The 13,220-nt window shown below is 46.8% G+C and overlaps 1 protein-coding gene across 1 annotated transcript in view; it reads left to right on the top strand.

The window, feature by feature from the left end:
* Positions 1-13,220, top strand: part of Creb3l2 (cAMP responsive element binding protein 3 like 2) — a 121,960-nt gene that overhangs the window by 83,622 nt on the left and 25,118 nt on the right. Inside the window, exons 3-7 of the mRNA XM_027391464.2 lie at positions 3,311-3,486; positions 5,067-5,154; positions 8,213-8,397; positions 11,599-11,745; positions 12,592-12,650. Coding sequence (XP_027247265.1) covers positions 3,311-3,486; positions 5,067-5,154; positions 8,213-8,397; positions 11,599-11,745; positions 12,592-12,650 — 655 coding nt within the window. The remainder of the gene's footprint in view (positions 1-3,310; positions 3,487-5,066; positions 5,155-8,212; positions 8,398-11,598; positions 11,746-12,591; positions 12,651-13,220) is intronic.

The raw sequence follows: 13,220 nt of genomic DNA on the forward strand, positions 1-13,220 counted from the left end.
CTTGGTTTATTAATAGTGTTCTTATAATGGAAAGCATTTAATTAGGGCTGGCTTACAGTTCAGAGGTTTAGTTCATTGTCATCATGGTGGGAAGCATGGCAGCACACAGACAATTCTACATCCGGACCCAAAGGAGCAGGAAGAAAGAGTGAGCCACTGGGCCTGGATTGAGGTTCTAAAACCTCAAAGCCCATGCCACGGTGACATACTTCCTCCTACAAGGCCACACCTCCAGTAATGCCACTCCCCATGAGTCTATGGGGCCATGGGGGGAATTTTCATTCAAACTACCACAATCTCTTTTCTTCATCAATAGTCTGTTATTATACCAAGGTTCTCCCTCAGTGTATTGTGGACCTTTCTTTTATTATTGAAAAGGCTTTGTAAATATGTCAGTGTCTGTGTAAATGTCCTACCATATAAATAGACCATCAGCCACCTCGTCTTCCTCTCCTTCTCCATGGATTGGTTGCTCCCAGCATTTCATCCTTCTAAATAAGAGTGTACTTATGCACAGATCTTCATCCACAAACACACTGGCTTGTTTCCTCCACGGAAAGAATGCTGGTAGGAATCGAGCTATCGGAGTCAGACCTCAGGTGGCAGTGTGGAGGAGAGTTACATATGTCAGTCTCCTCATCTATAAAAATGATGCCTTTGAGTTTGGGCTTCGTTTTAACTCGGAGCGTCTTCAAGATGGAGGACTAAACTGTAGTCCTGGGATGAAAGCATGATGGTAATACCAATTGTTTCTCCTCATCTAAGCTGGGGGGGAGCAAATCTTTGGTCTTCTCACTTGGAATGACTCCTATAGTCTTTAAGAGAGGATGCTTCCGTCTGCCGTCAGGGACCATCGCTGGCTCTGTAGTCTCTGCTCCCAATACAGCATAGATTATGTTTTCTGATAGGACCATGGGGCTAGGCATGAAGAGCAAATACTGCCCTTTCTGTTTCTACACACTCTTATCTGTTGACAGTGATTTTTGCTCCACTAGAAGAACCAATTTTATCTTCCTTTGGGGTCTCAAGTGTACTTTCTTCGATTGATTTTGCCTAGAGTGTGTGTTGTGAATTACATCGGGTCTCAGTCACTTTGATTGTGACATTAGGACATGTGGCCTTACCTCACAATTTGCTGATCATTGCATGGGACCATTTTCCCAGGAGTGTCCCTCTTTATATTATTATACCCAGAGCTAAATTTCTTCTTACTCTGTCCCTTCTAGCCTCTTCTGGTAGCAGACAGTGTTCAGTTTGGCTGTGAGTGTGATCTCTATGAGCAGTAGCTTCAGCATCTCACTGATGAGTGGCGTACGTGATCCACACCCTCTCTTTGCCTCTCCCTCCCTCACTCCCCCATTCTGTCCTAAGGGTGCTACCCCTTTCTGTGGACAGTCTTCTAGTTCTGAGCCTCCTTGTGGGAGTCACTAGTCTTCTTTGGGCCTGTGGTTCATTTGTTTCTATAAGCCGAGCAGGGCGCCCATCTGGCCAGCAGAACTATGTGTCTGTGCAGTGTGGTCTCCCTCCTCTGGCAGCCAATAAAAGGCCCTTTGTTCCCTCCTCTCCCCTTCTGGTCCAGGGTGTCGCCTACACCCTGGGATGGAAATCCTCCCATCACACAAGACACTGGGCAGCTTATAGAGCACGCTCTGAAAGCAGAATACCACCTTGTGAGTGGGAACCTAACCTACTCTGTGCTCAAAGGAAGTAGCTTATGGAGTTCAAGTCTGTCTTTGTGAACTTTTGATTTTCGTCACTGTTCCCATGTTTCCCTCCTTAGCAGTTCTGTATATGATTTTTTTCAAGTACCGCCCCACCCTCTCTTTTAAATAAGAAAACTTGAGCCAAAATCTTGAGTATATGTTCACAGTGGGAACTGCTTTGCACCCCTGAACAGTTACAGGTAACCATGTGGGAGGGGCTTGTTTTCAAAAAGCAGAGAAACACACCTGCTTTGTGTGTGCCCCTTCCTAGTAAGCTGGTGTCGGTTGAGGGCTGTGGGCTTTGGGAACTGCTGGCCTTTCCTTTTTCTCTGCTTGTTTCCAGACTCTTGGCTCTCCTTCCTTACCCCACCCACTGTTCCTGCAGGGTCAGGCTGAATAATTTGCTCTGAAGCAATTTGGTGCAGCTTAAACTCCAGAGCAACATGTGTCTGGTGACTGAGGAGCCCCACTGGCTCTCTTGCTGCTTAGCAGTTATCTTTCCCCAGGCCCAGGGGCCAACATGAAGGCCTTGGTAGCAAGACAGAGCCCGGACTCACCAAGACGCTGCCCTCTTCCCCAGATGAGTCTTTTATCCATTTCAGCCAAGCAAACCCAGAACTTTCCCAGGGGTCTGTGCAGTGTCTCTGGAAGTCTAGTTAGATTTGAAATGTAGGTGGGGAAACAGAAGAGGGTAAAAACTAGGGAGTGGGAATTGAAAAAAGGGAGGGAGGGAGGGAGGAAAGAAAAAAAAAGAAAGAAGACAATCATGGAGAAATCCTCTGTCCTGAGAAATCCTTGCTTGCCAACCATTGGCCTCTTTTCTCCTTCTTACTTTTGACTATACTTATTTATTATTAAATAGATAGCATGTTCACTTGGTTCAAAAACCAAAACCAAAACCATGTAACATGTTACATGGTTAAAAACCGTCCCTCCTTTCTTATTCTCTATGTACTGAGCCCCCCCCCTTTCTTGCTGCCCCCAGGAGGCCCAGTGCACTGGCTACTTTCTTATTGCTGTGGTAACACACCATCACCAAGATAACCTATAGAAGAAAGGGTTGGCTTGGCTTATGTTTCCAGCGTTAGAGTCCCTCATGGCCAGGAATCGTGGCAGCAGGTGACAAGAACAGATGAGAGCTGAGAGCTTGCTTCTTGATCTGTAGGCAAGAAGGCAGTGAGTGCCTGGAAAATGGCATGCATGGGCTTTTGAAACCTCAACACCCATCCCCAGTGGCACACTTCTTTTTTGGCAAGGCCACACCTTCTCAACCTCAAGCAGCCCCGCCAACTGGAAATCGAGTATTCAAACATCCGAGCCTACGGGGGGCATTCTTACTCAAACCACCACATCCGATTCTATCTTTTCCATGTAACTCTCCCAGCATTTCTTCAGGCTTATCATGCCCAAGTATATACAAATAGAGACTTTTTTTCTTGCTGTCAATTTCCTCATCCATGTATCCCTCTTTTCACATATGTGTTTCCCTTTATTCTCCTCTCAGTAGTCCTTTGTTGGAGCTGTGGTTGAGGAGTAGTCAGTGGTCACATGTCTCGCTTTACCGGGTGCCCTGATGTGCTCACGTGTGGCTTGTCCTTTCCCCACAGAGGAAGTCGAGAGTGAGAAGTGGTACCTGTCTCCAGACTTTCCTTCGGCCACCGTCAAGACAGAGCCCATCACAGAGGAGCAGCCCCCAGGGCTTGTTCCCTCTGTCACTCTGACCATCACAGCCATTTCTACTCCTTTTGAAAAAGAAGAGTCCCCTCTGGATATGAATGCTGGGGTATATCCAGTTTTCTTCCTTATAAATATAGATATCAAAAGGTAGAGGTCTTTGGTCTCCAACAAAGCATTTATCCTAGGAGCTGTATGTATTTGAGGGAAAACAGCCATGTATGTACGCATGCATTTATGTGTGTTTGCATGCACGAGTGTATCAAGAATATGTTCATTGTTATCAACATTGATTGTAGCAACCTTCAAAGTTGTCGTACAGAACAATCATTGGTGAAGATGATTCATTTTTTACTTAGTTGCCATTATGAAATTAAAAACGCAGTAGAAGGGGAAAAGCTGTGCGTGGCATTGGCTTTCATTCCAGTGGGAGAGGCTATGCTACAGTCCACAGCGTTCCATGCTATGGTGACTGCCCATGCTGGCTCTACATAGACCTTTCTTTCTCTAGAACCCTGCTGAGTTGCTCTTACCCAAGCCAGATCTCCCACCTCCTGATTCACACACACCATGTTCCTAGCGGAGATCACAGGGAGGCAAGAGCTCTGTCCTCACTGTGGAATGTAGAGTTTAATGGTACTAACCTCTCCCTGGGTGTTTCAGTGTCTGATGACGACAGGCCTGAATCACACTTGTGTATTTTCCAGTTCTGAGTTCAGAGCCTCGTTATAGCGGCTCCAGAAATCCCCATGTAGTTACATATCCTGACAGCAAGATGTGGTACCTGTCTGGTCCTGGAAAGGAAGCGTATTGGGAGAACTGCAAACACATCACAGCCTCCTTGCTAAGGAGATGTGGGTTGCAGTTGTCCCCAGGATTCCTTTCCCAGGGCCTCCCTCTCTAGATCCCCATGGGCTCCTGAGATCTGCGTTAGTCTGTTTGCTCTGGAAGAGTTTGTGTTCAGTTGATTTATATGCATGTATGTGTTGTGTCTGTGCGTGCTACATGTGTACGTGAAATCAATGAGGTCAGAAGAGGCCTTTGGATCCCCTGGAACCGGAGTTACGGGTGGTTGTGAGTCACTGTGCTGGGAACTGAACCCGGGTCTGTAAGAGCAGCAAGCACTCTGAGCCGCCTCTTCAGGCCTTCATTGGTTTTGAAGTATGTATGTAACTAACAGTTCAGGGTCCTGTCCTCATGCTCCCCTCTCTCCGTCCCCTGGTGGGTGTTTTATAGTTAGATATTGTCATCAGTCACCGAAGAGTATGGCGGGGTAGGACAAAGTGGATGTCTATGAGTCTTTGAATTTTTACCAGGATATTTTACCATAAATGTCTTATCATAACACTGCTGCCACCACAGCCAATAATGTCTCATCTAACACCGCTGCCACCACAACCAATAATGTCTCATCTAACACCGCTGCCACCACAGCCAATAATATCAATGTAATGATAATAACAACAATTAATAATAATAATAATAATAATAATAATAATAATAATAATAATAATATAATGAGCCTTGGATTTTAACTAGAGTTGTCAGGTCCCAGGTTTGGCAGTGAGAAGGTAAAATGCAGCCCATGCCTTACTGGGCTGGCCCCATAGTAAGACACAGTTGGCAAATAGCCCTTTCCATAAAGACTGTTCCTAAGTTAAAAACTCGTGTTTGAAATTCCTTTTCCAGGTGGATTCCTCATGCCAGACAATAATTCCTAAGATTAAGTTGGAGCCTCATGAAGTGGATCAGTTCTTAAACTTCTCTCCTAAAGAAGGTATGCTCCTCACCCCTCCCTCCCTCACCCCTCCTCCCCCTCCCCCCTCCCTCCCCCTCTCCCCCTCCCTCCCTCTCTCCCTCCTTCTCTCTCCCCTCACTCCCTCACCCTCCCTCCCTCACTCCCTCCCTCTCTCACCCCTCTCTCCCTCACCCCTCCCTCCCTCACCCCTCTCTCCCACACCCCTCTCTCCCTCACCCTCCCTCCCTCACTCCTTCCTCCCACACCCTAGGTGTTCCTTCTAAAGTGAAGGGAGCACAGCTCGGTACAGTACAGGATTCCAGAGGTAGCTGGCTATACAGAATAATTCTGTTTATAAAAATCTTGATTGCAAAGATATATTTTGAAAACTAAACATTTCTATAATAAAATTATTTCTCTTCCTGTCTTTCATTTTCAGCTAAGCATCAGTGTGATTTGATGCTTACCAAGGGTGGGTTTTTCAGACCCATTTCAGCTGCTGTGGCATGTGTGCAGTTGATGAGACCACCGTCCTTTCACCCTGTTGGTGTGAACCTGCTGGCACCCCTGGGGACACAGCAGTCCACGGTGGCACTAGTTCAACTAAAGCTTGAGTTTTAACCTTCTGTAAATGAAGTCATAGTGTGTCTGCACAATCAGGGTGTGTGGTTTAGCTGTCCTGTTTGGGTGACAGTTGTGATGAGCCCCTTTCCTGCTTGGTAATGTTAGTTCATGGCCCTGATGGTGTACCTCTAGGGCTTCTTGTCTTTAGAATCCAATCATGCCTTGGAATTGTTTACTTTTGTCAATTCTCTACATTTTTTTTTTAAATTTTCCTGACTTCCCCTTTGTGTTCTCATCTGAGGCCAAGCTGGGATCCTGGATGCAGACCCTCTGCCTCAGGGGGACACAGGAAGCTCTCAGTACCTCATTTATCCAGAGCATGGAGCCCACACTTGTTAAAGTTCTGTGTCTGTCGGTACTGCAGCTTCCTTTTATTCACGCGGTCAACGTGTGTTTCCATGTTCATTTCATTGCATGGTCAACAAAGGAGTCTGCAGACACGATTACAAAGAGGGCGTGTGCACTGCAGTGTGCAAAGGAGCACACATTGTGTATGAGCATTGGATATAAGATACCTTATTTCCTTTAGGACTCGACGCAGGGCTGGGTTTGAGACCACTGAATCAGGGTTGGCCGTGACTGCCTTTACTAGCTGTAAGACGTAAAAAGTTAAATGACCCATCTGCGACTGTATCGAGCCTTTGGTTCTTGGCATTGAGTAGTACAAATTCATGCCTTTGAGTCTCAGAGTCTGCTCGAATGCAGTTCTTTTCATCTTTATGGCTGCTTACAACCACTGAATGTATCTTTTTCTTTTTACTGTGTCCTGATGTGGTTCAGAAAGTGTCACAACCCAAACAATAAATCCCCATAGTGGCATCAGGATCTAGGGTCACCAGAGGAGGATTGGTAGTCCTTCCTCATTATTCTGGATAAAGACAGATAAAGGAATTGAATATCCTGGCATACACAAAGGTTTCTAGGCAGAGTAGCTTGCTGTCTCCAGCTCCTTGGTGGCCTAGGAGCAGCATTTCAATGATGTCTAGAAACCTAATCCTGGGGCACCTGTGTCTAGATGGGCAGGCTTTTCCTGTGCGCCTGCTTCACTCTTTTGTGGATTACCCACTGCTCAGAAAGGAGAAAAGTGTAGCTTAGCCTGTGCCAGGCCAGGGGGCAGAAGTACTCTTGGTGCCCTTGGAAGTTCAGCTGCAGTCTCTGGTAGATTAATCTGATTCACAGTGCCATATATTCCTGGCATGGGGACCTTGGCAATCTTGGCTAATACTTATGGCATGCCTACTTTCTAGCCAGGCATGTGATATGTGGAAGGGGCAAGGAGCGTACTCACTCAGCCTGTCCCTGAGCTACTCAGGTTTGTAAAGCATACAAGTGTCCTGTGGATACAGAGATACTGCATGAAGCTGGGCCCCCAGGAGAGGCTGGGGGTGAGGGTCCCTCAAATGTAATCTCTCTCAGCAACAGCAGCTGACAGAACAGAAAAATCCTATTCAGAAAAAACAGGGAGGGAGCCCCCAGTGAACCTCAGGTGATGCTCTCTCTTCAGAAGCTCATTCTAGGTGCCCAGGGGGTGCTGGCCTGACCCCTGTGGGGTGCTCTCAGCCCTGGTACTGTGCCCTGAAAAAGGCTTTAGGGGAGAGGGTACCTTGCACCCCATTTCTTTTTCCTGTGACTACTTATCCAGTCTAATGGTGGATGTAGGGTTTCTGAATGAAGAATGCCTGGCCTCCTGCCCGCAGGCCCCACCAGGCACATTCCTTCAGAAACAAAGCAGCTTTTCTCCAAGGGTTCCACAAGTGAGCGAGTACTCTCAGGTCTCAGGTTAGCAGTTTCCTAAAAGATTGTTTTAAAAGGCTGCATACTACTAACACGATTTGCACACCAACCTGTGTAAACTATCTGAAAAGAATACAGTAGGGCTAGGCGTGGAGCTCAGTTGATAGAGGGCTTGCAAAGCATGCAGGAAGCCTTTGATTCTGCCCCCAGTACCAGACACAAGCAGCATGGTGGAGTACACTTTCAATCCCAACATTCCAGAGGTCGGGAGGCAAGAGGATCAGAAGTTCAAGGTCATCTTCAGCTATCCAGAATTGATGCCCAGATTGGGATACACAAGTGCCTGTCTCAAAAATAAAATTGTAAAGGACCACAGTGAAAAGTCTTGTCAATATCATGTCAGGGGCACCCACCCTCCCAGGCCACCCCTGGGGTCATCCTTTTGTTAGTGTCTCATGCACATGCCTGCCCAGGGTAGCTTTGCACTAGGACTAGTAAATGTGACCCCGTATTCACTTTCTCTCCCTTTGCATACAAAAGAGGACAACTGGATAAACTATTCTGTGCCCGGCTCCCCTCTTCTCTCTACATCTTAAAGAACTTTCCAGGTCAGCCTAGAGAGAGTCACCACTCCGTGCACCTACCCCAAGCTCTCGGTGTGGAAACACATGTGTGTCTAGCTGAGTCTCTTGTTATTCTTCTGGGATGGATGGAATGCATATGTTCTCTTCATCCTCAGCCTCCGTGGATCAGCTGCACTTACCACCAACACCACCTAGTAGCCACAGCAGTGACTCCGAGGGGAGCCTGAGCCCTAACCCCCGCCTGCATCCCTTCAGCCTGTCTCAGGCCCACAGCCCTGCCAGAGCCATGCCCCGGGGCCCCTCTGCGTTGTCCACATCTCCTCTCCTCACAGCTCCACATGTAAGTATCTGAGTGGCCCTTCTGGGGAGCCAGGAATCCTCTCAGTAGGATTTTTCATTCTTGAAATGAAATTTTTGTTTAGTGATTGGAAGTCTTTGTCTATGCTATGTTGCTGTAGCAAATTAACTGAGTAAGTTAGGAAAGACTATTTTTTTTTGTTTGTTTGTTTTGATGCATAGTCCTGGAGGTGGTGAATTCCAAGAGCATGGCACCTGCACCTCCTTAGCTTCTGGAGAGGATGCTCCATGCAGAGCAGGGAAACAGAAAGAAGAAGCAGGGGACACACACACACACACACACACACACACACACACACACACACACACACTCACACACACACACACACACACACACACACTCATACACACACTCATACACACACACATGCACACAGACACACACACATACACACACACACTCATACACACACATACACACACTCATACACAACATACACACTCATACACATACACACATGCACACACATCACACACAATCATACACACACACACACACACACACACACGCACGCACGCACGCACGCACGCACGCACGCACAGGAGACAGGGACCTGTGTAGCAGCACACCCCCATGGTAACTAACCCAGTCCCGTGAGACCCAGCATCAGTCTGCTCTTCACATCCACACTTTCCAGTGGCACCACAAGCCAGGCCAAGCCTCCAGACGGATGCAGACTGGTTCAAGATGTAGCACCAAAGTGGAGTAGTCAGAAGCCTAAAGAACATGTTTTGTAGAGACTTGTCTACAAATGGCAGTGATTCTGGTTTTCATGCACACAGGTCCAGTTCTTACCGATTTGTTATTTTCTTCTCCAGGGCTAGAAGACTAAGGCAAACCGTTTCTGTTCTTTTGCCCTCAAAGTTCCACCATAAACACTTGCCATTACTGTAGACGATGCTTACTTAGTGTGTACCAGGGAGTGCCTTTCATCTTTTAGATAAGCCGTCTTGGGTGAAATTTGAAAAGAAAGTCTCTCTGAGATTAAGTTCTTTGATGTCAAAAGCTCAAAAACATAGTTTAATCTTTGTGAGTATTAAGGGGGGTTGGGGGCAACCTGGGGCAAAAATCACAGGTCATCATTCATCCCACACACATAAAAGGAGGCATAGAGAATTCACATTTTATTGTTCTGAAGAGGGAATCTGATTCTTAGGAGGTCTTAAAAATCACAGAGTTTTTAAATTATACTATCATGAAGAACAAATTTTTAAAGATAATATTTTATTCTTTGAAAATTTTCATACATGCCTGAAAATATAAATGAAGTATTTTAAGAAGGAATGGGGACCATCCATCAGCATGATTTTCAAAGTTTGAGATTCATCTGTCCCCATAAGTTTTAGATCTTAACAAGTCACCGTTACTGAGAACAAAGGAATTCATGTCCCCTTCTTTGCCTTTTCTACTTGAACCTGGCTTTGGATTGTTGGAATTATTTTCATCCTCTGTGTCTGCCTCTCCTTCCAATTACCCATTTTGCACACTTTGGGGCAAAGTTCCCGCCCCCATACTCTTGCTAGCAGTTGGGTGGTGTTTAATGCTAGGTGCCCTGTGGGGCCCTAAAATTTCTGCTGTATTAAACAGCTCACCCTTGGCTGTCTTGGCCTCATGAGCTCACCTGCTCTGGGCAGAGGCATCTCCCATTACTTTTCTGAGTCGAGCTCCGCCTTTTGCTCAGAACATACCTCCCCCCAATCCTTAGAAGATATCACTTCTTCAGAGAGCAGTCTTCTAGTCTCATCTCCTCCTCTCAGCCTTCTCTCATCCCATAAACTCACAAGGGTTCTCTTTCTCCAGAAGTTGAATATTCCTTCAGCCAGCATCACAGCTTAGCACTGAACTGTTCTGAGATTTCACGGGTGTGTCACTTCAGTCTTAAGTCTTGATCCTAAGCCACTTCAGAGACTGGGTTTGTTTTCAGTCCTCTGTGGCAGGGGGCATGGAGATGAGGCACCAGTGAGTGAGTCAGCCTGTGTGACTATGAGAGAGGCATCATTGTGTCCTGGGCTAAATGGATGAGCTGTGGTTCTCATCTTCGTTGACGATGGGGTAGCATAGGACTCCGGAAGCTTGCACTTCCATGGAGGGTGCCTGCTGGTGTATCTCTGGGACTTCAGGCCCTTCCTTAGCTGTAAGGAGGGGAAGAGCAACTGTGTTGTGGAAAGAGCTGGTTATAAAATTAGTCCTTCAGTAGAAGAGTAATGTAAGTCTTGAATGAAGCCGAACCCGAGGGAATTTTCCATCACCCCTAAGTGTCCAGAGTTTGGGGGTGTGAATTCTTTACTGTTACTTTGCATGTGCTAAATATGGGTAGATGGGGCCCTCTTTATGTTACGATAAATCTTTCCGCCAGCCGCCCGAGTTTTGCCCGCTGAGTTAGGGACCCAAAATATACACAGAGACTTATATTAGGTACAAATGCTGCTTGGCCAAAGACTAGGATTTCTTATCTGTTAGCTCAGTCTTAATTATCACAGATCTATATATTTTATAAGACTTATCTTATCTAATGCCTTCCATTGGTGTCCTCATCCCGGAATCACATGGTGACTCTGGAGAAAGAGAGAGGACCCACTTCCTAATTTGGGCGGCCTGGCAGAAAGCGCCCATGTGGCTACAGGGTTCAGACAGCTATTGGTGGAAATATTTATCGTAACATCTTTAGGCTTCCCTTTGATTTAGAACTCTTGAGTTTAAAACACCCACTTGGGAGCCTGGGGAGGTGATTCAGGGGATGTGAGGTCTTGCTCTGCAAGCACAAGGACTTGAGTTTGAATCACAAGCACCCTCCTAAAAAAGTCGGGCATGGATGCCTGAGTCTGTGACACCAGCCTTGGGGGGTTGGGACAGGTGGATCCCAAGAGCTCACTGGTCAGCCAACCTGGGTGAAAATATCAAACTTCTGGTTCAGTGAGAGATCCTGTCTCACTACAATTTAGAGGATGCCCTATGTCCTGTTCTGGCCTCCATATGCATGCACCACACATACACGTAAAGCACACACTACATGTGCCTCACACACATAAGTAAATCAAAAAATTACCCAGGCAGGCACACCTTCCCTCTCTTGTCTCTTACTTGAATGCGCCCACTGTTCCCCAGTCATTGTGACAGGTTCTCCACACTCTATGTAGAGGCCATTTTTCCTCTCTGACCCTTGTGTGCTCCCTTTCTGCACAGAAGCTACAGGGATCTGGTCCACTGGTCCTGACGGAGGAAGAGAAGAGGACCTTGATTGCTGAGGGCTATCCTATTCCTACCAAACTGCCCCTGACAAAATCTGAGGAGAAGGCCCTGAAGAAAATCCGGAGAAAAATCAAGAATAAGGTGAGCTGTTCCACTCTAGGCATTTCTGGGACAGAGAAGGAAGAACTCACAGCCCCCCTCCCCAAAGTCCACAGTAGGACTGCCTGGAGCTAGCCCGGGAGCATAGACACCATCTGCCCATCCAGCTCTTCCCACGCACCAGGGGTGAGAGCCCTCACACCCGTGTGTATATTCCTTGTTGCATAATAGCCTGTTCAGAAGCAGAAGATACAAGAATCTCCCTTTACATGTCTTTTTAAAAACCCCAGCCTTCCAAATTTTTTAATGATGCATATAATATTTTCTTCTAGCTGTCCTGTATTTGTTAACCACTGTGGCTTTATGCTGGGGAACTTAAAGATTTGTTTTTCTTGATAGTGGTCTGTAATAAAAACAAACTTCAGTAGCCACCTGGTCTCTGTCTGGGCTCATCTGTTGCCTCCAGGGCTGAAGGGGGCTGGTGAAGCCCAGGCCTGTGACCCAGGCAGAGAGGGAACCAGAGTGACACCTCTGTACCCTCATGCAGAGCCAGCAGACAGTTTATACTTATCCAAGCCCAGTTGGCTGATTTTATATATAATTGAGCCAGCTGAGGTCCAGAAAGCTGACATCATCTTTCTGAGCTATTTCAATGATCAGTCTGTGACCCAGGAGTTTGCTGGTGGGTTGGGAAGATCTGCTTGGGCCAGAAACGGGGTTGGTGGTAAAGAGATGAGAGCCCACATTTTAAACAAAGGGGAGCCACCTAGTGGCCACCTAATAAGTGAGGCCAGTTTGGCCGATCTTTGTGCAGGTGGCTTCCCGTGTTCCATCCACTCCTGTTGTACTTACAAAATTGGAAATTCATCCCCTCTCCTCATTTAACAGATTTCTGCCCAAGAAAGCAGGAGAAAGAAGAAAGAATATATGGACAGCCTGGAGAAAAAGTAAGCCTGCTCACTGACTGGTTGTATTTTTCACGTCACAGTCACCAAGTAGGGTGAGGGACTCAACTCAGCGTCCATGATTCCCCTAGTGCGTCAGCAGTGCTGGCCTGCCCCCTCGTGGTCATGTGGGAGGAACTGCTTATAACCGTGGTGTGTGAATCACTGCTTTTTGACCATGTTCTTGAGTGCTGCCGTCTAGGCTCCCTGAGCAAGCCTTAGTTATTGACATTCCTGAAACTCCTCAGAGATGCCCAGCTTCAGCCTACCCAGGTCCTATTGGCCTCAAATAACACAGACTCTGGTGTTTCCTGTATTCTGTAATACATGCTGTGGATATATTGTTCGTTTTGAAAGCCCTGGAAAGCCCTAAGAATTCTGAGAGAAGTGTGAATTGGTTGCCATCTCTACTGACCCTGAAAGTAGCTCTTCATCTGACAAGTGTCTGTGACTTTGAGATAGGAAGGACGTCCTAGAAGACCCACAACTGAGTCCTTCTCATTTGTGCATGTGAGAGAAGACACTGGCTGGCTTCTAACTGGTTCTAGAAGTTTCTATGGGAAGTAGTGTGTC

Source organism: Cricetulus griseus (assembly GCF_003668045.3).
Source record: "Cricetulus griseus strain 17A/GY chromosome 1 unlocalized genomic scaffold, alternate assembly CriGri-PICRH-1.0 chr1_0, whole genome shotgun sequence".
Lineage (NCBI taxonomy): Eukaryota > Metazoa > Chordata > Mammalia > Rodentia > Cricetidae > Cricetulus > Cricetulus griseus.